This window comes from Pongo pygmaeus, chromosome 20 (assembly GCF_028885625.2).
Source record: "Pongo pygmaeus isolate AG05252 chromosome 20, NHGRI_mPonPyg2-v2.0_pri, whole genome shotgun sequence".
NCBI classification, from domain to species: Eukaryota; Metazoa; Chordata; class Mammalia; order Primates; family Hominidae; genus Pongo; species Pongo pygmaeus.
This window is the reverse complement of record NC_072393.2, coordinates 13,724,237-13,750,890: the sequence shown is the minus strand read 5'-3', so window position 1 is coordinate 13,750,890 and position 26,654 is coordinate 13,724,237. Positions and strand designations below refer to the sequence as shown.

At 46.6% G+C, this 26,654-nt stretch overlaps 1 protein-coding gene across 5 annotated transcripts in view; it reads left to right on the top strand.

Moving 5' to 3' along the window:
* Positions 1 to 452: 452 nt before the first annotated feature.
* Positions 453 to 26,654, top strand: part of CACNA1A (calcium voltage-gated channel subunit alpha1 A) — a 300,689-nt gene continuing 274,487 nt past the window's right edge. For all 5 annotated transcript variants that reach the window (XM_054464221.2, XM_054464220.2, XM_054464222.2 and 2 more), the window contains exon 1: positions 453 to 1,016. In XM_054464221.2, coding sequence (XP_054320196.2) covers positions 724 to 1,016 — 293 coding nt within the window. In that variant the 5' untranslated portion in view covers positions 453 to 723. The remainder of the gene's footprint in view (positions 1,017 to 26,654) is intronic.

Here is a 26,654-nt window from a genome sequence, read left to right as displayed (position 1 = left end):
TTAAGGTCTAGGAACTCCAGCAAAACAGAAGGGCAGTTAATTTTTTTTTTTTTTTTTTTTTTTTTTTTTTTTTTTTGCTGCCCTCCCCGCCCAGCAAAGACCTGGGTTTTGTGTTTCTTTATTTTTAAATATATATATATATATATAATTTTTTTTTTTTTTTTTAATGGGCCGAGCGCACTCCTTTTGCAAGATGCCAGCCTGACCCGGACCTCGGAGGAATTTGAAGCTTCCACTGCGTCCCGGGGGGGGCGTCCTTTGCAAATCGTTCGCGTCTTAAAGGGGGTGTGCGTTGGGTGGTGGTTTTTTTTTTTTTTTTAACTGTCTTTTTTTTTTTTTTTTCCGGAGTGGGTGGACTGGGGATTGCCTGGATTCCTTCCTCGGTTATTTTTTGCCTCGCTTCTCTCTCCCCTCCCCCCTCCTCCCCGGGCCCCCGCGCCCCGCCCCCGCACCCTCCTCCCGCCCCTCCTTCTCCGGGGTCAGCCAGGAAGATGTCCCGAGCTGCTATCCCCGGCTCGGCCCGGGCAGCCGCCTTCTGAGCCCCCGACCCGAGGCGCCGAGCCGCCGCCGCCCGATGGGCTGGGCCGTGGAGCGTCTCCGCAGTCGTAGCTCCAGCCGCCGCGCTCCCAGCCCCGGCAGCCTCAGCATCAGCGGCGGCGGCGGCGGCGGCGTCTTCCGCATCGTTCGCCGCAGCGTAACCCGGAGCCCTTTGCTCTTTGCAGAATGGCCCGCTTCGGAGACGAGATGCCGGCCCGCTACGGGGGAGGAGGCTCCGGGGCAGCCACCGGGGTGGTCGTGGGCGCCGGAGGCGGGCGAGGAGCCGGGGGCAGCCGGCAGGGCGGGCAGCCCGGGGCGCAAAGGATGTACAAGCAGTCAATGGCGCAGAGAGCGCGGACCATGGCACTCTACAACCCCATCCCCGTCCGACAGAACTGCCTCACGGTTAACCGGTCTCTCTTCCTCTTCAGCGAAGACAACGTGGTGAGAAAATACGCCAAAAAGATCACCGAATGGCCATATCCTTTTGCCCGAACCCCAGCAGCAGCTGCGCCTCCCCCTCCTCCCTCCGCCTCCCCTCTTCCAGGCTGGGAGAGAGACCCGGGGGTTGATGGGAGGTGGGGAGGGGGGGGTCTTCCAGGGGCTGGGAGAGGGGGCACCGGGAGGAGTGTGAAAGAATCTCTCCACCCCGAGCTGGGTTGAGCTACTCTGGAGGCTTGGGAATGGGTTTGTGGGGGGCTGGGGGGTGGGCAGCGGAGAGTGGATCCTTCCCAAGGACCGACTCTAGAATGAGGTCTGGGGCCTGGGGTCGTGCAGGGGCCTTGGTGGGGGCTTTCGAGCCAGGTCCGGAGGGTTTGGAGTTCTACGGAGTGAGCTTGGAGCGAGCTCGGGCCTGGGCGCTTCTGGCCAGGGCAGGGGAACTATGGGGGCCTTGGTTGGGTTTTCTTGGCCGTCGCTCACTGGAGGCCATGCAGGGGAAGCTGGACAGCCTCTCCACTACTGCTTTCCCCAAGGTGGGGGGCCGCCGCACTTTTAGGGCAGGGCGCTTGGGGGCTCCCAGGGCTAAGAGCAAGAGGGAGTCCCGTGGCCTTCACACTGAGAAGCCAGCACTGGCCGGAGCGAATACCCCAGGGTGGGCCGCTGGTCCGATCTGGAGAGGGTAGTGATGGGCTGGGGGGCGCTTATGTTTCCCTCATGTGTGTAGGTCCCATTGCCTTTAACCGCTGATTGGGGAACCTCATCATCTTTGGGGGTGTAGAGAAAGAGATCCCATTTGCTTTATCTGGGCGCCTGGCCTGGGAAGACCTGATCTGGACACTTTCAATAAGAAAGACAGGGCAAGAGCAAATGAGGTGGTGGATCCATTCTAGAGCACCATGTCCAGCTTTTCCTACCCCAAGTAGCCGAGAGGGAACACCAGGAGAATCAGCACCCATGTGGACATCTTAGGTAGGTAAATGCCTTTTAATTTTTTTTTTTTTAATCAAAGATCCAGAGGAAAAAGGTGAAGCCCACATTTTCGTCTGTGGAGATGCTATCAAAATGCAGATCTTCTGTGTTTCTTTAAATCCTTGCCTGCTTGAAATCTTGAGGAGGGCTTAACATCTATTGAGATGTAGGCAGGCAAGGGTGGGTAATTAGTCGGGCTTTCTAGCAGTTATCTAAGCATGACCCAGATTCCAGGAGGGGGGACACACCCTGCTGCCCAGGCTGGCTGGCCACCGTGCCATGCCCAGATGTGCCGCTTCTCCGCACGGTTCCAACCAGCTGCCCTCTGTGTAAAAATGAACGGGCTGGATGGGTCCCTGGGGCTCAGCGATGAGTCCCCTATCCCTTTCGTGTGTGGTTTTGCAGTTATAGACTAAACGGGGCTGGGCCCTGTGTGGTCCCCGGGGGTTGCTGTTTGAGGAGCATGGCGGGTGGTAGAGGGACTCACTTCAGGGGGGTTCAAAATCGAGCCTGGCTCTTGGATCCTGGGTGCTGGGATTGCAACAGAGGGCACTGAGGTTTTGGAGTGTGTGAGTGGTCTACTTTGAGGGTGGGGAAAATTAAGAAGTTCAGCAGAGGTGCTTTTGAGGGGAGCATACCTCTAACTACGATGCCATCTCCGTTGGTGCCCAAAGCAGGTGCCAGGTCTTTGCTTCCTAAGTTTCAGCCTCTTGAAGAGGCTGGTTCTTAAGGTTAGCAATTCCTCCCCATCCCAGGCCCATTGAAGTGCTCAGGGGTGGTGTGATTACTCTGCCCATCAACAGAATGAGGGGTGGGAGCGCCTTGCAGGAGGACAGGGTGCACACCCTGTTAGCTCCAGGAGTGAGAGGGCTTTGCTCGGCTGACAGGTTTCCTCATTGCAAATGGCTTTAGATCGCCTTCTGGAGCCTGGATTTGGAGACTTCTAAGAGGAAAGGAAGGAGGTGGGGAGCCCTTCTGCTGTGTCCTTAGCTTACCTCTGTCCAGCCTGAATCCTGCAGATTGGAGGGCTGTTGGGGGAGAGGGGGATTGCAGCGGCCCCTCGGAAGGGGGAATCGTGGGAGAGGGAGGCAGGTGAATTGCGAGTGTTGCTTGCCACTTCATCTATTCTCTGGCCAGCTCACCCAGGGCTTTCTTGCTCTTAAGAGTTTGTGCATTTTGCTCTCTGCAGACTGTTTTTGTTCTCTTTGGCCCGAGGTAACAAACACATTATACAGCCCTACTCTGGAAGGGAAAACTCCCCACCCCACAATCTGTCATCGAGCTGGGTCATCCAGGACTGAGCTTTCTCTGTCCTGGATGGAGCGGAGGGCGGTGGCGGGGTGGGTGAGAGGGTTGGAGATGAGAGGGGATGGACAGAGACCTGGGGAGGGAGGTAGTGAATAAAAGAGTTCAGGCCAGTGTAAAGAGAAAGACCACGTGGAATGTCAGAGTCACGATACCAGGGCAGAACATTTTACTTTTTTATCCAAATATTTCTGCCATTAAAAAAAAATGTTTAAGCATATCCTGAGAGTGAAAAAAAAAATGTGTGTAGGTACTTATTCTGAACTTTTAAAGTCTAATATATGTACAGGCAAGTACATATATTCAGATTCATAGATTTTTACAAAATGAACACACCCACGTATCCAGCACCCAGGTCCCGATCAGTCCCCTGGAAGTCCCCCTCCCCATACCGCCTCCTAGTCGCTCCCCCAACAAGGGTACCGCTCACCTGACTTCTAAGGTTCATTTTGCCTCTTTTAAACATCATGTAAATGGAGTCACACAGTACGTTCTTTTGCCACTGGCTTCTTTTGCTCACGTCTGTGTATGTGACTCTACCACAATCTATCCATTCTGCTGTTGATGGGCATTTGTGTCATTTCTGTTTGTGCCATTGTGTCTTTTATTATTTTTTTCTCACAGTTCTCTTAGATAGGAGTGGAATCGCCCCTGCTACTTTTTGATGTGTGTGTCGTGGGATGTGTATTTGGAAATGGTGTTGACTAAGGGTTGCAGGTCGATATGGAAAGCAGGTTCTTCCCTGCCTTGTGGAAGAGAAGTGAGTGAATGATCCGTGAACTTGTCTGTATGCTCACAGGGCCTAAGAGTGCTACTTCCAAATGTAAATTCCGGCATGGTACACTGGTGAAGGATGCAGTCTTGCTTTCTCCACACTCAGGGCAATTTGTCACTATGATTTCTTCCTCTTTCATCCCTCAGTGGGTCAAACTTGAAGCCATCAATGAGAATTAAGAATCCTCATTTATTTCATTTTTTTCCCCTCTTCCTAAGTGAGAAAACCCAGATGGAAGTCTTTGATGTTCAGGTTTACATTGCCGTGTTTTTCTCATGCCAGGCAGCAAGCCATCTTGACCACACACCTTGGTTTCATGTTTTCATTGATTGGAATTGTGATTCAAATAGGGCCATGAGGGTCTCTGATGATTGCCGAAGAGCTCAGATCTGTCAGCTCAAAAAGGAGCATCTGTCCACCTTCCTGGAGTTCCCTCCCCACTTAATGCCACTCACTCCTTCTACCAAGTGCCAAGGTGAATGTCATCTTTCCAGCCCTCCCTGTGCCACCAGGTCTCCCACTTAACATGATGTAGAAACTCAGGCCATTGGAGGAACACTGGAAGCAGGTCTGTGTATTATCATGCACAGTCTCCTGAATTACACGTAGAATTCCAGCTTTTCATCCGGTTTGCAGAAATCTTAACAAGACACCTAAAGTCACATTGACATCAGGTGACATCACTTTGACATCTGTGGATATTGGCTGATTGGCACTCCTCTCATTTTTTTTTTTTTAAAGAAAAGCTCTCTAAAGAGAAACTTTCTGCATGAGAAGCGCTGGGAGACATGGGAGCAGGTTATCAGACTCTTGGCCTGTCTTGAGAGATAGAATGTTCTAGAAGGTACTGCTGTAGAGGGCAGGATGGTGTCACTTACGTGATCCTTGTACTAGACCGGCTTGGCTGGTATTTCCAGAGGAGCAAAATTCTGCGAAGTAAAATTTAGTATGGCTTTTCCAATGGGAGTATTTTCAAAAAGGGTGCAATTTCTTATCCACAATTCCCCAATCCAAAAAACTCCAAAAACCAAAAGACGATCTCATATAGAGATAAAACCTAACCTGAACTGACTTCAGTTTGAAGTCCTAATTTACAGTTTTCATTCATTCTACTTGGTGTGCATTTGAGTATGTTTTGCAGCAGAAATGTTAGATGTGCTTGATGATGAGGTGCTGCTTCAGCTCCTGACTGTTAGGTCTGCGTTGTAGTCCTGTCAAACTTTTAGGTGCATGGAAGTCGTCTTGTTAACAGGATGGTTCTGGTCCAGCAGGATTTGGGTGGGGTCTGGGATTCTGCTTTTCTAGCTAGCTTCTAGGGATTCTCCATGTGGTAAGTTCATGGGCTAAGGTTGGAATATCCAGGTTAGATCATAGAGACATCTTGTTATCATTTTTCTTTTCCTTAAAAATCAGATTTATAGGGGCTGGGTCTGGTGGTTCACGCCTATAATCCCAGCACTTTGGCAGGCTGAGGCCGGTGGATCATGAGGTCAGGAGTTCGGGACCAGCCTGGCCAACATGGTGAAACCCCGTCTCTACTAAAAATACAAAAATTAGCCGGGCGTGGTGTTGTGCGTCTATAATCCCAGCTACTCGGGAGGCTGAGGCAGGAGAATCATTTGAACCTGGGAGGCGGAGGTTGCAGTGAGCTGAGACTGCACCATTGTACTTTTATTTGAGACTCTGTCTCAAAAAAAAAAAAATAGGTTTATTGAGGTATAATTTATTTGTAGCAAAATTCACCCTTTTGACATACTGGTCTGCAAGTTTTGACAAATGGATGTAGTTGTGGCCACCACCCAAATCAATATATGGGACAGTTTCATCAACCCTAAAATACCCCCACAGTGCCCCTCTTGAGTCAGCACCCCACTTCCCCAGCCCCTTCAACCACTGATCTGTTCTCCATCCCTACAGCTTTGCCTTTTGCCGGAGGTCATATAAATATAATTTCACAGTATGTAGCCTTTTGAATGTGGATTCTTTTACTCAGACTTTGAGATTCATTCATGCTGTTGCCTGTGACAGTAGCACCTTCCTTTTTGGTGTTGAGCAGGATTCCATGATATGGATGGACCAGAGTTTGCTTCCCAGCCGAAGGACATTGGGATGCTTCCAGTTTCAATGATTATGAATAGAGCTGCTATAAACATTGGCGTACGGGTTTTAGTGGGAACATTTCATTTCATACATTTCATTTCTCTTGGGTAAATTAACCCAGGAGTGAGATTGCTGAGTTGTGTGGTAGGTGTATGTTTAATTTTATAAGAGGCTCTCAAACTGTTTTCCTAAGTGGTTGTACCATTTTACATTCCCGTCTTTGCGATGCCTCTAAAAGCCCTGGGTTCTGAATTCCAAAGCACATCTGGCCTCGATGGCTTAGGATTAGGGATGTGGATCTATGGAAAGGAGTGGAAGTAATAATGTTAAATCCAAGTCAGAGAAATAAGAAAGATTAAGGATGTCATTCAAAGCTATGTGCCTGCACTAGAGAGAGAGAAAGAAGGGGTTCTCTTGGGTGGGGTTCCACCCCTCCCTGGTAGTTCTACCATTCCCCAGGAAAAAGTCAAGCTCTGAGGCTGTGAGACCCATGATCTTTACCCTGTTCTTCACCACTGCAACCCCAGTGTGCGGGACAAAGCAGGCGCCCCATAAACGTTTGCTGAGCAAATGAGAAAAAGTGCCTGTCTTCACCCATTAACTAAATTGTAGAACATCTGATCTACCCTTGTGCCAACGTTTTAGGATTTTGGTGGGTTTTAAGTGCAGGGGGTTGAGAGACTGTCCATGAGATTATCAGACCAATGAAGGTTTCTGAAATGTTAGTGCTTGAGTAGATTGGATGCAGTGGCCCCTTGAGAATGAAGTCTTTCTTCAGGGATGGAGTGGGAGGCATCTGTTGGGTGCGTAGGGCTTATGTCTCCCCCCTCCCTGTTTCCCCCCCAGTAGCAAGCACACATATACACTTTCTCAGCAATAAAAAGCACCGCCGGGAAGGTGGACTCCATCCAGAAATGATCAGAGCCTAAGAGCCGTGCAGTAACGCATTTCCGAGAATGCCAGCTCAGCTCCTGAGAAAAGGGCTGGATGGGATGGTGCCTGCTCTGTAAGAGGGCAGAGATGAGAGGGAAAACACTCCGGACTCCGGGTCAGACTGGCCCAGGTTCACATTATTCACCAGCCATGTTATCTTGGGCACCAGAGCCCATTTCTTGACATGCATGATGAGGATATTCCTTCTAGTAGCATCTCCCTTGGAGGGCTCTCAGGAGATTAAATGGGGTCGTGCGTGAAAAATGGCCAGCACAGTCTCCAGCACAGAGAAAAACCCCAAAACACAAGAGCTGTAATACCAGGGAGTCATTTTGGTTCCAGTGTTCTTTTTTTGGAAACTGGCTAGAAAAGAGGCTTTCTGGGTAGGAATGGGAGCGAAGCACCCCCCCCCGCCCCCCCGCGACTGGTCATTGTGGATTGATTAACCTGAGCGTGGCACTCTTTAAAGCCACCTTTGGACATTTTGCATTCTCCGTTCTCTCTGGAAGCTTTCAGGGGAAAAAAAATTCGTGGCCACTTGACCCATTTTTCTATTCCCTTGGGTCTAAGATAAAATTAATTCTCTTTCCTCCTTTGGTCCCTCCCTCCGTCTGTGGGTGACAAGGTGAGGGAGTTTTAAAGTATATAATTAGCTTCCCTCTTCCCCTCTTCCACGCCCTGTCTCTTCCTTTGGGGCCAGTCGAGAGTGTAGCCCAGGATGGCCACCCCAGGTGTCCACTGCAAACTCAACCGAATAACTTGCTCAACTTTTGGTTTAGAATTTAGGTACCTCCTTCCCCTTCCAAACTTTGGTCTTCTTTCTCTTCACTCTCTAAAAAAATAGGAAAAACAAGGAACATTCCTGGTGAGGGAACCAGATGGGTGGGCACAGCAACTTGGGTTTCAAAAACCACTGGGCCTTAGTTCTTATCTGAGTAGGGTGATCCTTCAGCCAGGGTTGCCTGGGACTATCCTGGGCTTAGCATCTCTGGAAACTCACAGTCCTGGGCAAACTGGGACGCTGGTCACCCTAATGGTGAGTTCTTAACACCTGAGAGAGAAGAATGGTGCAAGAGATGGTGCCATTGACCAAGAAAGGGGGAGAGTCAGTTACTTATTCCCTCTGAAAAGCCAAGACTTTTTATTGGAAAGAATGCAGCTTTTAGAAGCCGTCTTTAAGGCAGCTAATACAAGAGAGATTCCAGCTATGAAGGGAAATGCCTGAGTTAAGTCCGGATCAAGTTTTGACATCTCGCTTCGGTCAGACACGGCTTTATCTGCTGTTCAGACTGGGAGCAGCCGTGAGTCTTCCTTAAAGGTGCCTGTTGCTCAGGCTGCACCTGCAGTTAGAAATTAGCAGCCTCCCACCCCCAGCCCCCAAATAACAGTATTCAAGAGTCCCCTCTCTGGAGCCATGAGGGAAACCCAACTTAGTCACCCACTTGCCAGTAAATAATATTCAGGCTGTTAAGTTCTGTTCTCATTTTAGGCCTATGTGTAAAAAAATATATGTAATTTTAAACTGATTTTTAAAGTATTTTCATACGAGCAGCATTTGCAGGAGGGTGAAGTCTGGATGTTACCTTTTTGTAAAAGTGGATGGATTTGTCTTCAATGAGACTCTGGGGCAGACTTAAAACTTGGCCCGCAGTGATGTTACATGGATTCTGATCTTCCAGAGTCTGTCATGTTCTTTTATCTCCATGATCTTTATTATATTCTTTATTGAGAATGATGGGCATGGTGTGTGTGGGTGGGAGGGCTATGCTGACCATCACTGCAATGAAATGTGTTCGTGGCATGTTGTGGCGTCTGCATAGGAATGTGTCTTTTGATTAATAGCATAAGGAGTGGAGGCTCTAAGGAGGAAAAGAGGAGGGAAGGTGATATTGGATGGAGGGGAAACATATAGAGCTTGGGAACGGGCCACCCTGGCTGCAGATCTCAGCTCCAGCTCACAGTTGTGGAGCCTCAGTCTTCTCCTCTGTAAAACGGGGACAGTAGTCCTATGTCCAAGGAATTGTAAGAAGGTTAAAAGATACTGTACCCAGAAAGCACATGGCATATATAATCATCCTGTGAAGTAGCCAACTCAGTGAATTTTATTTATTTATTTATTTTGAGTCAGAGTCTCACTCTGTCACTCAGGCCGGAGTACAGTGGCATGATCATGGCTCACTACAGCCTCGACCTCCTAGGCTCAAGCAATCCTCCTGCCTTAGCCTCCCGAGAAGCTGGGACTATAGGCATGCACCACTGTACCCAGCTTTAACAATATAAATTTAACCTTCCTTGTTTTTGAGCTTTTTCATCTTTTGGGACTTGCACCTTTTTTTCCCACTCAACTGTCTATGTATATATATATGTATGTATATATATGTGTATATATGTATGTATATATATATATGTATATATATGTATGTGTATATATATGTGTGTATATATATATATATATATATTTTTTTTTTTTTTTTTTTTTTTTTTTTTTGAGATGGAGTTTTGCTCTTGTTGCCCAGGCTGGAGTGCAATGGCGCGATCTCGGCTCACTGCAACCTCCGCCTCCCGGGTTCAAGTGATTCTCCTGCCTCAGCCTCCCCAGTAGCTGGGATTATAGGTGCCTGCCACCACGCCCAGCTAATTTTTGTGTTTGTAGTAGAGACGAGATTTCACCATCTTGGCCAGGCTGGTCTTGAACTCCTGACCTCAGGTGATCTGCCCGCCTTGGCCTTCCAAAGTGCTGGGATTACAGGCGTGAGACACTGCGCCCAACCCTCAACTGTATATTTTTAAGATTCATCTCTGTTGTTGAGTGTAACTGCTGGTCTTTTACTTTTCTTTGCTATATAATATTTTATTCTGTGATGATACAATTTATTCATTCATTTTCCTGGACGATGGGCATTTGGGATGTTTCTAGTTTAGGGTAGGGGATTGTTTGTTTGTTTGCTGTTATGAACAATGCTGCTGTAAGGAATCAATAATTTTGAATGAATGAATTCGAGGTGTTAATTTTAGTCTGTGTACTTGGAAATCTAGCTTCTCCTAGAATCAGCTGAGATTCATCAGCATTTATGGCAGGAGCTAAGCCATTTCACAGTTTACTCATTTTCTCTAAGAGTCTGGGTCAACCAGTTAGCTCTTGGTCCTGCTTGTATTCTGAAAATCAGAACCTGTGGTTTAGACACTGGCAATTGATATGGTTGTAGAGAAGCAGCATGGTTGAGTTGAGAGCGTGGATTCTGGAGCTAGGTGGCTGGGGTTCAAATCCCAGCTCTGCTAGTCACTGGCTGTGTGATCTTGGGCAAGTCACTTAAGTGTTCTGTGCTTCAGTTTCCCAGTCTGTCCCAGTGGGGATTCTAATAGCTCCAGTGGGGATCCTAATAGCTCCTATCTGGGGGGATTAAATGAGTTAATACATCTGATGTTTAGAATGGTGCCTGACACTTAGTAAGCACTAAATGTGTTTATACATGGAAGAGTGGATAGATGGATGGACTTATGTGGGTGGCCATATTTGGGCTTCTCTGACCCAGTGCTGAGAATAGTGTGTGGCACACAGTAGGTGCTGCGTAAGTGTTAATATTCTGCTCTTTCTTGCCAAGTCTTTCAACTCCCTTGATCTCTGTTGTTTTTGGTGTCTGTGTTGTTAACCCATTCTTCTGAATGATCAGCTCAATCACTTTTGTTCCAATATATAAACCAAGGAGAACACAATCACAAGGTCTCATTGATTGTCCATACTAGAATTCCATGATTCCTAGGCCCAAGCAGGAATTTCCCCATGTCTCAGCAATCCTTCTTCCATGTTTCTAATCTTTTTCTCTCATTTGCTATGCCCCAATGCCAGACTCTCCAATCTCCCCACAGCTTCCCCTTCCTCTAACTATACTGTCTGTAGTCTTACCTTCTCCCTAAGGGCACCATCTTTAAAGATATCAAGTACTTCAGAGCAGCAAATATAGGTTAGCTTCTGTGAGGGTCTTATAAGGACATGGAGTGTTTGGGTCTTACACAAATTGGAATGGTCAGAAATCTTTAGAGACTTGAGTTGTCTTTGAAAGTTGTCAGAATGCAAATTTTTGACTTGTGGCCTGTTTCTGATCACAATGCAGTCTTTTAAATTATGGATCATAGCTGGATGTTTGTAGTTTGGGGGGATGGAGGCATCTCCTGCAGTTAGTGTTGGATGGCTGGGTGGATGGATGGATGGATGGATGGTTGAACAGATGCATGGATGAGTGGATGGATGGATGGGATGAAGGAAGGAAGGATGGGTGATTGGATGGGTAGGCGGGTGGATAAGTAGATTGGTAGATGACTCGATGGGTGGGTGGACAAATGGATGGGTGAATGGATGACTAGATGGATGGATGACTGGATGGGTTGGTGTATGAGTGAATATATGGCTGGATGAATAAATAGGCAGATGACTAGACTGGATTGAGGGGTAAAAATATAGATGACTGGATGGGTGGATGAGTGGATGATAGATGGTTGAATGGGTGGGTGGATGGGTGGATGTTGGATATAAGGGTGTATGGAAGGATAGTTGTCTATGTGTGGGTCTCCCTGATATTTGGTGTTCTGTTTGACTTGGGAATGACCAAGTCTCTCCGCTTACCACCTTATTTGTACCTTTTCCAATATCAAGTGAATTTTGCACACTTTTGTAAAAATCAATAAGACTGTATGCTTAGGACTTTGGGAGGCCGAGGCAGGCAGATCACAAGGTTGGGAGATAGAGACCTTCCTGGCTAACAGGGTGAAACCCCATCTCTACTAAAAATACAAGAAATTAGCCAGGTGTGGTGGCGGGCACCTGTAGTCCCAGCTACCTGGGAGGCTGAGGCAGGAGAATGGTGTGAACCCAGGAGGCGGAGCTTGCAGTGAGCCGAGATCACACCACTGCACTCCAGCTTGGGCGACAGAGCGAGACTCCATCTCAAAAAAATAAAAATAAAAATAAATATTGTATGCTTAGGTTTTACCTGTGTAATTAGAAAGCTCCTGGAGGGTAGGGGACAGTGATTTGCCTTCCTCACATCCCCTCAAAGTTCCTGCACTATATCATGCATAAGTATTTAATTGAGTAATGGTGAGGAAAGTAAACAGTGTTATTGAACAAAGATTATTAAAATTCTGGAAGCACCTGGTTTTGTTTCAGCACTGGGACTGAAAGTGGAATTCCTTGGATTTTGCTCCATTGGTGGATAGGATAGTATGTAGTGGTGGACTGGTAGACTATTTCTCTTCCAAGCGGATTGGGTAAATGCCCCAGATTCTTACCCACTAGCCAGAGATTACAGATTACTGATTGATATGGTTTTTCTCTGTGTCCCCACCCAAATCTCATCTCAAATTGTAATACCCACATGTCATGGGAGGGACCTGGTGGAGGTGATTGGATCATAGGGGTGATTTCCCCCATGCTGTTCTTGTGATAGTGAGTTCTCATGAGATCTGATGATTTTAAACTGTGTGGGCCTCTTTCCTCTCTCTCCTCTCCTGCTGCCATGTAAGATGTGCCTTGCTTTCCCTTTGCCTTCTGCCATGATTTGTAAGTTTCCTGAGGCCTCTCCAGCCATGCAGAACTGTGAGTCAATTGAACCTATTTTCTTTATAAATTACTTTTATAGCAGTGTGAAAACGGACTAACACACTGATGTAGCAGGGTCCTTTAAGGCCTCATGTGATCTGGTCCCTGTTTTGTCTTTGATCTCATCTCTTTCATTGTCTACCTTCCTTTCATTGTCTACTGTCTCAGCCCTGCTGACCATTTTTACTCACACCCACGTCATTCGCATTACGTGACGTTCCTTCTCTTCAGCATAAGCTATTTCCTCTGCTTGCATCACTGTTTCTCCAGGTCTCCCCATGGCTAACTCCTTCTCTTCATTTAGGTCTCAGCCCAAAAGTTACCTCCTCCAAGAGGCCTATCCTCTTCATTTACTGAACATCTAATGTACAAAAAAGAATATAAAATATATGTATACTCTCTCATCCACAAAAAATCTCTGAAGACATTTTAATGCACTTCATCCCATACCTTTTTATGGATGGAAACTTTTAGGAACACATTTCAATGCCACTAGGTATCCTTGAAAAAATAAGGGCCACCATGTATAGTTGCACAGGTTGTGCACTGCACAAAGATAGCATGTCACATATCATAAGTATCATGGAGCTTGTATGTCTATTATTTCAGTACCCCAGCTGCTAAAAGCTTAAGTATCTTGTTCTAGCAAGATGAAGCTATTATGACAATTTTTGACAGAGAAAGGGGTGTTTTGTTTAAGTTCACAATCAGAGAAATGGGTGTCTTGTTTAATTTCACAACCAGAGAAAGGGGTGTCTTGTTTAAATTCATACAGTGGTGCTGTATGGGTTGGTGGCAACCCCAGAAAAGACTGTTGTTAATATCTGATAATGTTCCACTTTATACATGTATTATATTCATGTAACAATCTCTAGCTGTTTGTTTTGCCATTATAAATAACAGTGCAGTAAACATCTCTGTGTGTGAATCTCTGTCCAAGGTTCTGATAGTTTTCTGAATGAAATTCTTGTCTATATATGGCACTCCAAGCCCATAATTGAAACTCTGTTGTTACCACTTTCTTTGAATCTGTAGAAGGAATTTTGAGAACAGGTGACTGGTATATTCAGGATGTTGATGACAAGGAACAGAGAAAGAACAGTTAAATGGTTTGGAATTTTTCCTGGGCTGCATGTAAAGCAGTGCTTTTGAACTGGGAGCAATTTTTCCCCCAAGGGGACTTTTAGCAATGTCTGGAAACATTTTTGGTTGTCACGAATGTAGGGGGAGGGGACAAGATGCTACTGGCATCTGGCTGGTAGAAACCAGGGATGCAGTTCAGCATCTTAAAATGCACAGGACGGCCTTTCTCAGTAAAGAATTCTCCAGCTCCAAATGTCAGTAATACCAAGGTTGAGAAATCTTGATGTAATAGATGTCATGGGTTTCTTCAAGGGGAGTGGGTGGATTTAGGGTTTTTGGGTGACTTAAATTTAATTTACAGTTTGTCTTCCTAGCTGGGTGTCTAAGCCAGCTTTCTGTGAACTTTAGATCCCACACAAGAAGCAACAGGCTTGCTACCGACAGATTCGTTGATGTAAATATAGATGAGTATATAGAAGGAAATCTCACCCAGAGTTGGAAAATGTTGGAATGAAAACTGCGGCGGCCTCCCCTTCTCTCTCCTTCTCCTTCTGTTGCCCAGTTTGAAAATCGTGCCTTACTTTCTTTGGTCTCCTGGCATGGTGAATGCTGCTGGTATGGACTGTGTTTCTATATTCCCTTGGTCCCCACGTCCTTAGGAATGTAGAGGGGAGAGACTCTGGAGCATATCAGCTTAGAGATGGAGGGGAATGGGGAGGAGTGCGTTCATTCATTCATAAATGTTGACTGAGCACCTACTGTATGCCAGATGAATGGGAGGAGGTGAGGGCAGGGAGGTGACAAGGTTGGCTTGTTCTGAGCTTTGTGAACTATGGTGAGGATTTTGTTTTTTTCCAAAGGAAATGGAATAACCACTCCTTTTTCCCCCCGATATACCTAAACTTTTTGATTTTCATAACAAAAATGGGCTTCCTTTTGTATATTTGTTTTGAGACCAGCCATTTTTCCACCAATACTGATCACACTGCAGTGAGCGTCCTGGTAGAGAAGTCTTTGCACACTTCTGTCACTGTTTCCCTAGGACAGATTCCTGGAAATGGTATGGCAAGGTCATATGTCAGGCCTTTGGGCCAGGTTGCAAGAAACGGGAAGTCTGTGCCCCTTCAAATTCCAAGGCCCCCTTTCCCTGACCACGTGGCCCAATCAGGCTTGCCCTCCCTTGATTTTATGTCTTCACCAATCAGATAAGTGAAAGTGGAATCCTGTTGTGGTATCATGTGCATTTCTTTGGTGACTTAAGACATAGAGCATTTTTCAGATCTCTGTGGGCTGTTTGGATACCCTTTCCTTTGTTTTCTCAGGCACATTCTTCACCGATGTCTTTGGGGGATTGAGCAAGTTTCTGTCGAAATTGAGGCATGTCATGGCTCTGTGTGGGGCTTGAGGCAGTCCAGTGTAGTGGAGGGAGGGACGCTGTGGAGCCCGGCTGCCTAGGTTCAAATACCAACTCTGCTTACTTCCGTTCATATCATTTTAGGCAAATCGCTTAGCCCCCTGGGCCTCCCTTTCCTCATCAGTAAAAGTGGTATAACATTAGTGCCTGCCTTGTGGGGTGGTTGTGAGGATTCAAGCAGCACTCAAAACAGTACCTGACACACAGTGGGTGCCAAATAAGAGACTGATGTATTAGTGTTATAGGTATCGGCCTCCTCCCTCCCCAATGCAATAGTGTGTGTGTGCCTCTGTGTACCTCTGTTGGTGCTGATAAGCCCTTTTTAAAATTTACTTTTAGAGGTGAGGTCTCACTCTGTCCCCTAGGCTGGAGCACAGTGGTGCCATCATGGCTTACTGCAGCCTCGACCGCCCGGGCTCAAGCAATCCTCCCAGCTTAGCCTCCTGAGTAGCTGGGACTATAGGTGTGCACCACCACACCTGGCCCTTTGACAGCCCCTTTATTTCAAAGCGAAATGGCAGCCACATGATTTAGTGCAAGCTCTCCAAGCTTTAGGACCAGCTGTAACTCCTCTAACTGACCAAACAGGATTCCCCATGTCCTCAACCCCCAAAACCTGATGAAAAGCAAGCAGACCATTTTCCACATTCATGACGGAAAGGCCCTTCTCTTGGCCCCTGCCCTTGCTCATGTCAGGATTTCACTCCATCCCTGATAAAGAGGAAGCACCATGTCCCAGGAGGACATGGAAACTCTCTGCTTTGTGGTGAATAGTTATAATAACAGTAGCTCCTCTCTATGGGGAGCTTATGAGCCCCTAAGATTTATGAGAACTGCCCTGGCAGTTTATGAGAACTTCATCCCAGCCCCCAGAGCTCATGGCACTTATTTTTGCCCCCAGTTTGCAGATGTGCACACTGAGACTCAGAGAGCTAACACTGCTTGCCAAGGTCACACATCTAGCAAATGGAGAAACTTTATGAGACAGGTGAAGGCACAGCAAGGACAAAAACCCAGAGGGAAAAATACTCATGTTTTCTCCGGGAAACCATTTGCATTCCAGAGAGGTTGGTGTGCGAGTGGGCAAGAGATGTCACGGGACGATGGTTAAGGGACAGAGTCTGAGCTCAACTAGGACTAGGTTTCTTCCTTTCCTTCCTTCCTTCCTTCTTTTCTTTCTTCCTTCCTTCCTTCCTTTCTTCCTTCCTCCTTTCCTTCCTTTCCTTTCTCTTTCCCTCCCTCCCTCCCTTCCTTCTTCCTTCCTTCCTTCTTCCTTTCCTCCCTTCTTCCTTTCCTCCCTTTCCTTTCTCTTTCCCTCCCTCCCTCCCTTCTTCCTTCCTTTCCTTCCTTCCTTTCCTTTCTCTTTCCTTTCTTTCCTTTCCTTCCTTCCTTCCTCTCTCTGTCTTCCTTCCTTCCTTCTTTCTTTTCTTTCTCTCTCTTTCTTTCTCCTTCCTTCCTTCTTTCTTTTCTTTTCCTTTCTTTTCTTTTGTTTTTTGAGATGGAGTCTTGCTCTGTTGCCCAGGCTGGAGTGCAATGGCACGATCTCAGCTCACTGCAACCTCTGCCTCCCAGTTCAAGCAGTTTTCCGGCCTCGGCCTCCCAAGTGGCTGGGACTACAGGCACGCGCCACCACGCCCAGCTAATTTTTGCATTTTTAGTAGAGACGGGGTTTCACCATGTTGGCCAGGTTGGTCTCGATCTCTTGATCTCGTGATCCTCCTGCCTCAGCCTCCCAAAGTGCTGGCATTACAGGTGTGAGCTACCACGCCTGGGCTAGGACTAGGTTTGTATTGGTGGTGTGACCTTTGGGAAGCTACCTAACCTTAACCACTGTTTCATCATCTATAAGATAAGCCGTGTAGCATTTTCTTCCAGGAATGTTGCAAGGATTAAATGGATGGTGACTAAAACATCATGTGTGACACATAGTAAATTCTCAGCAGATAGTCATTGCTGGTCATTTACTTTTCTCTAATGACCAGCAAGCTCTTAATTTCCTCCTTGGCATGGGCACTGGGATGTAGATGGACAAAACACAGAGAGAAATAAACACACGGACAAAAATCCCTGCCCTAGTGTGGCTGATGTTCTGGGTGGGGAGAGAGAGTCCAAGGACCAGATAAACAGGTGAAGCATAGTTTGAGTGTGGTAAGTACTAAGGCTTAAAAATAAAGATCTCCCAGGTGATCTTAGCTGCATTTGGAGGTGACAGGAGATACAACTGAGAAACTGAGATAGGAGGAAACCCAAGGGGAGATGTGGGCTTGATTTAGGGTGATCTGAGGAGTAGGAGAAGTCAGGGGCTGGTGTAGGGAGGCTCTGATGGTTCTGTCTGGGGAGTGAAGCAGGGATTGGTTGGGGAGACCCAAGGGGACAGGTGAAGGCCCCTGAGCAGGTGGCCAGTGCTGAGAAAGGAAAGGTGGAGGACCCAAGTGAGTTCCTAATTTCTTTGTTGCTCCCCTAAAGTGTTTGTCTCACCCTTGGCCATAGGTCTTGGATCACTTACAGATGCAGACCAGGCTAGGCTCAGTGGCTGGTGCCTGTAATCCCAGCACTTTGGGAGGCTGAACCCAGGAGTTTGAGACCAGCCTGGGCAACATGGTGAAACCCCGTCACTACAAAAAAATACAAAAATTGGCCGAGGGTGTTGGCGCATGCCTGTAGTCCCAGCTACTCGGGAGGCTGAGGTAGGAGGATCTCTTGAGCCCGGGAGACCTATGCTGCCAAATAAGGTAGCCAGTAGCCACACATGGCTATTGCAATTTTAGAAATTAATTACAGGCCACATGTGGTGGCTCACACCTGTAATCCCAACACTTTGGGAGGCCAAGGTGGGCAGATCACGAGGTCAGGAGATCGAGACCATCCTGGCCAGCATGGTGAAACCCCATCTCTACTAAAAATACAAAAATTAGCTGGGCATGGTGGTGCACACCCATAGTCCCAGCTACTTGGGAGGCTGAGGCAGGAGAATTGCTTGAACCCAGGAGGCAGAGGTTGCAGTGAGCTGAGATTGCGCCACTGCACTCCAGCCTGGGCAACACAGAGAGACTCCGTCTCAAAAAGAAAAAAAAAGAAAGAAAGAAAAAAAGAAATTAATTACAATAAAAACAGCCCCTGAGTTTCACTGGCCACATTTGAAGTGCCTGATGACCCTGTGTGGCTTAGTGACCACTGTGCTGAATAGTGCAGATCTAGAACATCTTACTGGACATGTTGCCAGGGTCCCTGAACCAACAGAATCAGTATCTCCTAGGAGCTTGTTGGAAATGCAGAATCTCATCCCCTACCCCAGACCTGCTCAATCCCAATCTTCTCTTCAACGAGATTCCTCAGGTGATCTTGGCTGCACCTTCTAATCACTTGGAAGCTTTAAAAATGCTGAGGCTGGGCACGGTGGCTCACATGTGTAATCCCAGCACTTTAGGAGGCCAAGGCAGGTGGATCACCTGAGGTCAGGAGTTTGAGACCAGCCTGGCCAACATGGTGAAACTCCATCTCTACTAAAAAAAACCCAGGTGTGGTGGCACACGCCTGTAGTCCCAGCTACTTGGGAGGCTGAGGCAGGAGAATTGCCTGAACCTGGGAGGTGGAGGTTGCAGTAAGCTGAGATGGCACTGCTGCACTCCAGCCTGGGTGACAGAGTGGGACTCTGTCTCAAAAAAAAAAAGAAAAGAAAAGAAGAAAATGCTGATGCCCTAAGCTCCACCCCCACAGATGCTAGAGAGATTTGTCCAGGGCTTCCCCTGGAGTGGGGAATGTTTGAAAACTCCCCAAGGGTTTCTAAAGTTCAGCCAGAGTTAGCAGAGAGCCCATCAGGGGGCTAAGCAGGTAGACTGAAGTTGGAGCTGTGTGACCTTGGGCAAGCCACTTACCCTCTCTGAACCACAAGCTTCCTTCTCTCTAAAACTAGAGACCTGCTGGCACCTCCCTCCCAGGGCTGTGAGAAGTAAACGTGGGATGATTCAAAGTGTTGAGTAGGGTCAGATGCAGTGGCTCACATCTATAATCCTAGCACTTTGGGAGGCTGAAGTGGGAGGATTGCTTGAAGCCAGGAGTTTGAGACCAGCCTGGGCAACATTTAAACATTACCCAGGTATAGTGGTGCATGCCTGTAGTCCTAGCTGCTTGGGAGGCCGAGGTGGGGGGATCCCTTGAGCCCAGGAGTTCAAGGCTGCAGTGAACAATGATGGTGCCACTGCACTCCAGCCGGGGGGACAAGAGTGAGACCCTATTTCTAAAAAAGAAAGAAACCCAAGATGCTCAGCAGGTGCCTCGGATTGATAGTAAGCAGTGCCTGTGTAATAAGCATGAATTTTAAAAAATGAGGTCAGCAGCCTTAGAGCTAATGGTTAATGGGTTTGGGTGTGGGATTTTTTTTTTAATTTTTAAAACATTGAGATAAAATTCCCGTAACATAAAATTGACCATTAACCATTTTAAAGTGTACAGTTTGGTGGCATTTAATACACTCAGTGTTGTGCAACCATCACCTCTCTCTAGTTCCAAGACCCCAAAAAGGAGACCCTGTACTCACTGAGCGCTCACTCCCTGTCTCTCCCCGCTCCCCCAGCCCCTGGCAACTACTAATCTTCTGTCTGTATAGATTGACCTATTCTGGTTTTGGTGGTTTTTGAACTCGCCTTCCCTGGCCGACAACCTCTCGCCATCCAGGTGAGACTGTGTGAAAGCCCAGCTCCCTGCATTTCTGGGTCTTCCTTTCCCCACTGGGGGCTGCCCCCACCTGTTTCCCCCTCTGGGCACCCTGGTTCTACTCATCAGCCTGGCTTAATCCCAGCAGCAGGTCCATGTTCTGCTCTCCTGTGGCTGCCACAAATGAGAGGTTTCATCTCAGCTGGGTTTCTCCTAGTTAAATATTTAATAAATAAGACCTACAACTTGTGATGCTGGGAGTGTTTGATAGTGAAATTAATGATGGGGAGAGAGTGGCAGGTGGCCCACAGGTCCATGCTGGAGCTGGGATGAGGCGCCCTGGGCAGGCGTCCATGCCACTAATGCTTGGGAACCACGGTGGGCCACGCCATCCCATTTCCCCCAGCCAGGGCCTCTTTTTTAGCACTGTGTCCAGCACAGGGTAGCCGCTTGATAAATATGTGTTAAAGAGAGACTGCATGTGTAGGGAAGAAGGAAAAGACAGAGGAGATAAAGAAGAGACAGAGAGAAAGAGAGATGAGAGAGAAAGAAAAGTGGAAGGTGAGAGACAGACAGAGATGGAAGGGGAGAAAAGGACTTGGATGGAGGAAGTGCAAGGAAGGCAATGGTGAGGGAAAACAGAGAGACAAAGATGGAAGGGACAGAGGGAGATGAAGGAGAGGGAGAGAGATGGAGGAAGAAGGGAAATACAGAGAAAGAGAAAGAGAAAGAGAGACAGAAAGAAGAGAGAGAATATTGTTTCTTGTATCTTCCCCTTCTCCTGTTATCTTTGACCATCTTTTTTTTTTTTTTCTTTTTTCTGTCTCTCCAGTTCTCATTTCCTTACCCTCGCCGTCTTGCCAACTCGTCATCTCTTTTCATTTCCTGTGTCTATGTTATCTTTTAATTTTCTGTCTGGGTATTTTCCCCTTTTCTCTTTCTCAGCATAAACTGTTGCTTGGTGTATGGGTCTTCTTTTTTTTTTAGTCTTTAGCTGACGTGTGTGTGTGTGTGTGTGAGAGAGAGAGAGAGACAGACAGACAGAGAGAGAGAGAGAGAGACAGAGAGAACAAACCTAGAGAAGAGTGTAGGAACATAGATTAATATTTTAAAGACCAAACCATGAAGCGTACACCCATTTTACCCAGGTCAAGAGCCACAGGGCCACCATCAGATTCTCCCTCATGCTCATCCTCAATCACAGCCACTCCTTCCCTCCTGGAGGAACCACTATTGGAGATTGTATGGGAACCATTCACTTGCTTTCCTGTGTGGTTGTACCACCTAAGTACGCATCCTGAAGCAATATAGTCAGATACTATGTGGTTTTGAGTTTTATATGAATAAAATCATGTGAGAGGAGTTGTTTTGTATTTTGCTTCATTGGTTTGCACTTACCTTTGTGAGATTTCATCCTCACTGTGGTCACTGCAGCTCCTTCATGATCATGTTTATTCATTGATGATGAGCATGTGACTTTGTTCTCTTTTGGGCACTGGCATAAGCAGCTTTGTTGGTTGTTTATGGATTCTGCTGCTCACGTGCAGGAGTCTCTCTGGAGCACATCGCTCTGTATGAAATTGTTGGATACTAAGATTTGTACATTTTCACTTTGACTAAACACTGCCAAACAATTTTCCAAAATGCTTGTGCTAATTTACACTCCTGCCAGTGGTGGGTGAGCATTCAAGATGCTTCACAACCTTGTCAACACTTGGTATTGTCAGATTTTTAAGTTATAGCCTTTCTCATGGTGATTTCTCATTGTGATTTTAGTTTGCATCCCCCGATTACAAATTAGAGTGAACATAGTTTAAAATATTTATTGACTATTCAAGCTTGCTTTTTTGTGAAGTGCCTCTATATGCTCTGTCCATTTTTGATTAGGTCACTTTTTTTAAAAAAAAATATTGATTTGTAGGTGATCCTTACATAGCCTGGAAACTGATTCTTCATCATTTTATGTTGTGCAATATTTTCTCTTGGTTTGGCTTTTGATTTCTTTTTTATAATGTCTTTTGATCACCAACAGTTCTTAATTTTGATGTGGTTGATTTTAGAAATCTTTTCCTTTATAGTTTGCGGGCTTTGTATCTTATTTAAGAAAATCATTTCTACCCTGAGGCCATGGATATATTTTATGTTATTTCTGAAAGTTTTACAGTTGTGTTCACTGTATGTCTTTAATCAGCTTGGGATTGATTTTTATGTGTGGTGTTAGGTAGGGGTCCAATTTCCTTTTTATTCCATAAGAATTGTCCCAGCATCATTTATTAAAAAGCCCATTCTTGCCCCAATGATCTGCAAGACAACCTCTTGACTGTTTAACTTTTACCTTCTTTCATCTGTTCTGTTTTTATACTCAACCTTTGAAGCCACAAATATTTATTGAGTGCCAACTATGTGCCAGGCACTGAGTTACAGTGACGGACATGACAGATGCAATCATGGCTTTCATGGAGTTTACAGTCTGGCAAGGATGACATGTAAATAGCTATTACTACTTATAATTTAAAATGTTATAGGCCTTGCAAAAAGGGACAAGTCTGGCTTGCTCTAAAAGAAACATGTAAAACAACGTCTTCCAGGGAAGTGCTGATAAACTGAGTCTTTAGTGGGCCTCTGCTATTGTAGGGGTGGGAATGGTGGAAAAGATGTTTTGGCCACAGGGAACAGCATGTGCGAAGGTCCTGTGGAAGGTGCTTAGGAGTTTGATATTTATCCTAAAGGCACTGTCAGGCTACTGAAGCAGTAATACAATGATTTTATGTCTGTGAATGGTTCCACTGGTTGCTGCATGGAGAATGTATTGGAACAGAGCAAGAATAAGAAGCCATGAGACCAATTAGGAAATGATTTCACTCATTCAGGGAAGTGTGCCTTGGGCTGGCATGGTGGCTGTGGAGATGGAAATCATTGATCAGATTGAAAGATATTTTGAGCTGGCATGATTTTTCCCCTCTCTCCCCTCTCTCTATCTCTGTTTCTTTTCTGGTTGTGTTTTCTGGGTGAGAAAAGCAGTTTGTGATCCTGCCAAGGGTATGTGCTCTGGAGGATGTATTTGCCACAGATGGTCTTTGGAATTCTGGCCAAGAGAGTCACTGGACAGCCCCTGGCCCCCAGGGTTTCTGGAACCAATTCAACAATGACTGTTTATTAACAACAGCAAGGATGAGTTGCTAGCCTTTCCTTCAGAGCACCTTTTAACTGTTACCTTACTTTGTTACCCAAACCGATACTATGAAATTGGTGGGGGAGAAGTGGAAGGGTTTTTATCTCCATTTTTTATAGAATGGGGGAAGTTAATTGGCACTCTTGAAATCACACAAAAGATGTTGGTTTCGAGATTGGTTTCTGGACTTTCAGCCCAATCCCAATTACTCAAGCTCACACACCGAATCCCCAAACACACTCTTTTGCAAATAATTTCCCTACTGAGCGGCTTCTGGCCAATTTAAAAGGTCCCTATTTCCTTGCCTATAAAATGGGAATGAAAGTAAAAATATCTACCTGTTGACTTGCTGTGAGGTCAGCGGGCCTGACACATGGTGTGGACTCATTGTATTTATCTATGTGAATCCCTTAGTTCCCTTTACTTGCAAGAGGTGGAAAACTCAAAGGGGCTTAAATAAGAAGTGGGGATTGTATTGGCTCATGAGACTGAAGAGTCTCAGGAGTGTCCAGCTTCAGGCTTGTTTGGATCTAGGGATCAGATAACACCATTAGGCCTCTGTTTCTGTTTCTTGGCTCTACTTTTTGCACCTGTCTCCATTATCCATGACTTAGCTGCACTTCCAGCCCTCCAGTCTGCCCAAGACCATATTCAGAGAGAGATTCTTCTCTCTTTTTCAGCCATCTTCCCGGAATTTTCAGCAAATGCTTTCTTGCTTTTGATTGGCTGTTGCTGAGATCATGTGCTCATGCCAGAACCAATCACTGTGGGGAAATGGGAGGTGGAGAAGGGGGTGCTCTGATTGGCTTAGGCTTGGGTCACATGACTTTACGGAGTTGGGGTGGAGCCAACTTCTCCAAGTGGGGAAGAGCAGTCTTCTTAAAGGTGTATTAGGATATGCTTGCTGCTGTAACAAGCAACCCCCAAGTCTGCAGTAGCTTAAGGCAATACGAATGTACTTCTCACTCACCCTAAATCCAATCAGATAATCAGCAAGTGGCATTCCATGTGGTGATTTCAGGACTCGGCTCTTTCCATCTGTGACTCCACCATCCCCTAAGAATAGAAAGTCCTTCACTTCTGGCCTGTAGGAAAAGAGTATGAAGGCTCACACAGAAAGTTTTGGGAGGCCACATATAGAAGTAGTGAACCTCACTTCTGCCTGCATTCTGTGGACTGGAATTTCATTCCATGGTGTATGAGAGAGGGTCCCAGTAGGAAACGGAAGACACACACCAAGAATCAAATTAAGAGATAGCTTAAGAATCAAATTAAGAGATAGCTTACAAAGGTGTGGGCCCTTACTGAAATAGAGAAGGAGGAAGAGAGGAAGGAGGCAGAGACAGAGAGACTGAGACTCACAAAGACACACACACACCACACACACACACACGTTGAGAGAAAGAAGGGGGGAGAGAGAGAGAGAGGGAGCATTTCCTAACAGGAAGCTGGCAGAATAAATGTTCCCCATTGTCCAAAGCCAGAGGGCTGGGAGCCCAATGAGCCCATCCACACAGGTCAGCACCCCCGTGTGACAGTCCTAGAAGGGTAAAGAAGGAAGGAGAGTGGATTTGGGGTAATGGAAGACAGCCAATACCCGTGGTCCATCTGACTGCAGGGGGAACTGAGAAATTCAATCCATGGAGAAGAAGGTTTAGTGGACACGTCACTTTGTCTTTTTCACAAAGTGAAACTAGGTTCTCAGGTGGAAAAAAGAAAAAGAAGGTTTGCCTTGCTGCTATTCTTTTTTTTTTTTGAGACGGAGTCTCACTCTGTCACCCAAGCTGGAGTGCGGTGTCGCGATCTCGGCTCACTGGAAGCTCCGCCTCCTGGGTTCACACCATTCTCCTGCCTTAGCCTCCCGAGTAGCTGGGAGTACAGGCACCTGCCACCACGCCCGGCTAATTTTTTTGTATTTTAGTAGAGACGGGGTTTCACTGGTAGCCAGGATGGTCTCCATCTCCTGACCTCGTGATCCACCTGCCTCAGCCTCCCAAAATGCTGGGATTACAGGCGTGAGCCACCGCACCCGGCCTCCTTACTGCTATTCTTATTATTGGTGGTAGCAGTGGTGGTGATGGTTATTGGTTCTTAGTTCCCTCTACATGCCAGTATCTGCTCTCTTCTTTTTTTCTCCCTTACTTCTTTCCTTGTTCTGCAAATTCTTTCCCTTTAAGTGAAAATCTTTCCGTATTCTCCAAGGGAGGTAAATTCTATGCCAAGCTTGAGTATGGGGTCCTCTGCTTGGATGGCTGTCTCCTCCAGGAGATAATCAAAGTGGAACTGAGATAGTGGGGGTCTCTGTAGGCAGTCTGTGCCCCTGGCAAGCCCCTCACCTTAACCTGAGGCTGGGTGGGGAAAGGTGCCTTGATGGAGTCAGAATAGAAAGCAAGTGATCGCTGCCTGAACCAAGCAGTCACTTTCCTGGAGGTGAAACCTAGAAAAGGTCCCTCAGGCTGGGTCCAGGGAGGTGGACTTGGGTCCCAGGGGCAGGAAGCAACCTGCCCCTCACCTGCTCCTACCTCTTTGTAGCCTATCTTGGCAACCAGAAGTAGGTATACAAGTGACATTGAAGCTGGGCATGTTAACAATGGTGTGAGCCCACCTGACTCCAATCTGGTCCAGCTGTACTGGCCGTGCATCCTCGTCTCCAGCCCCCAGGGTCAGCCCAGCGGCTGTAACAATGGTCTGTCCCCTCCCTGCCCCACCCACTTCTTTGAACTCCTCCAAGGATCTGTGATGATAGGGCTGTCACTGTCTCAGCTTCCACCATTCAAGCTTAACCGGCCTTCTTCCCCTCCATGGAGAACGGAAGAGCAACCCCTCATTGCCTCTGGCAGCTGACCAGCAGGTCCCTGCCTTCTGCCCACTCCCAGGTCCAGGGCAATGAGGTGAGAGGTAGACAGGACCAAGTTCCCCAGTGCTGTCTTCTAGGTCCACCTATCATGAGAGCCGTGATTCCTAGTTTTTATCACCCTCTCCCCAACTTTGCCAGCTCTCCACTTCTGGCAGTGATGGCTGCCCATGACTTCACCTTCCCGTGCCTCAGTTTCCTCATCTGTAAAATAAGGACAACCCCGGTAATGAGAGTTTTGGTCAATATACCAAGCACCTCGCTTGCATCAATTTGGCTCATCCTTTCAATGCCCTGAGGGGTGGGTACTGTTATCATCCTGTGTAACAAAAAGAGGAAACCGAAACAGAGAGAGGCTCACTAGCTGAGGTCTTGCACCCCTCAAGCGACAAAAGTGGGATTTCAACCTAGGCTATCTAGATTCAGAGTCTGTGCTCTCAATGAATAATAACAACAATAATAATATTGTCCTAATCCAATGAGTTTTTGATCAGATTCAATACAAGAGCATAGGCAGAAAAGCTTAGCCCAGTGCCCAGCACATGGTAAGAACTCAACATGTTATTTATAATAGTAATAAGCCATTTTATGTTATGTAATTATATATTCATAGATAAATATAGTTGACTCTTGAACAACAGGGGTTGGGGCAATGACCTCCTCTGCAGTCAAAAATGTGTGTATAACTTTTTTTCTGTATTTTTTAGAAATTTTAAAATTAGAGACAAGGTCTCGCTTTTGTTGCTCAGGTTGATCTTGAACTCCCGGGCTCAAGTGATCCTCCTGCGTCAGCCTTTCAAAGTGCTAGGATTACAGGTGTGA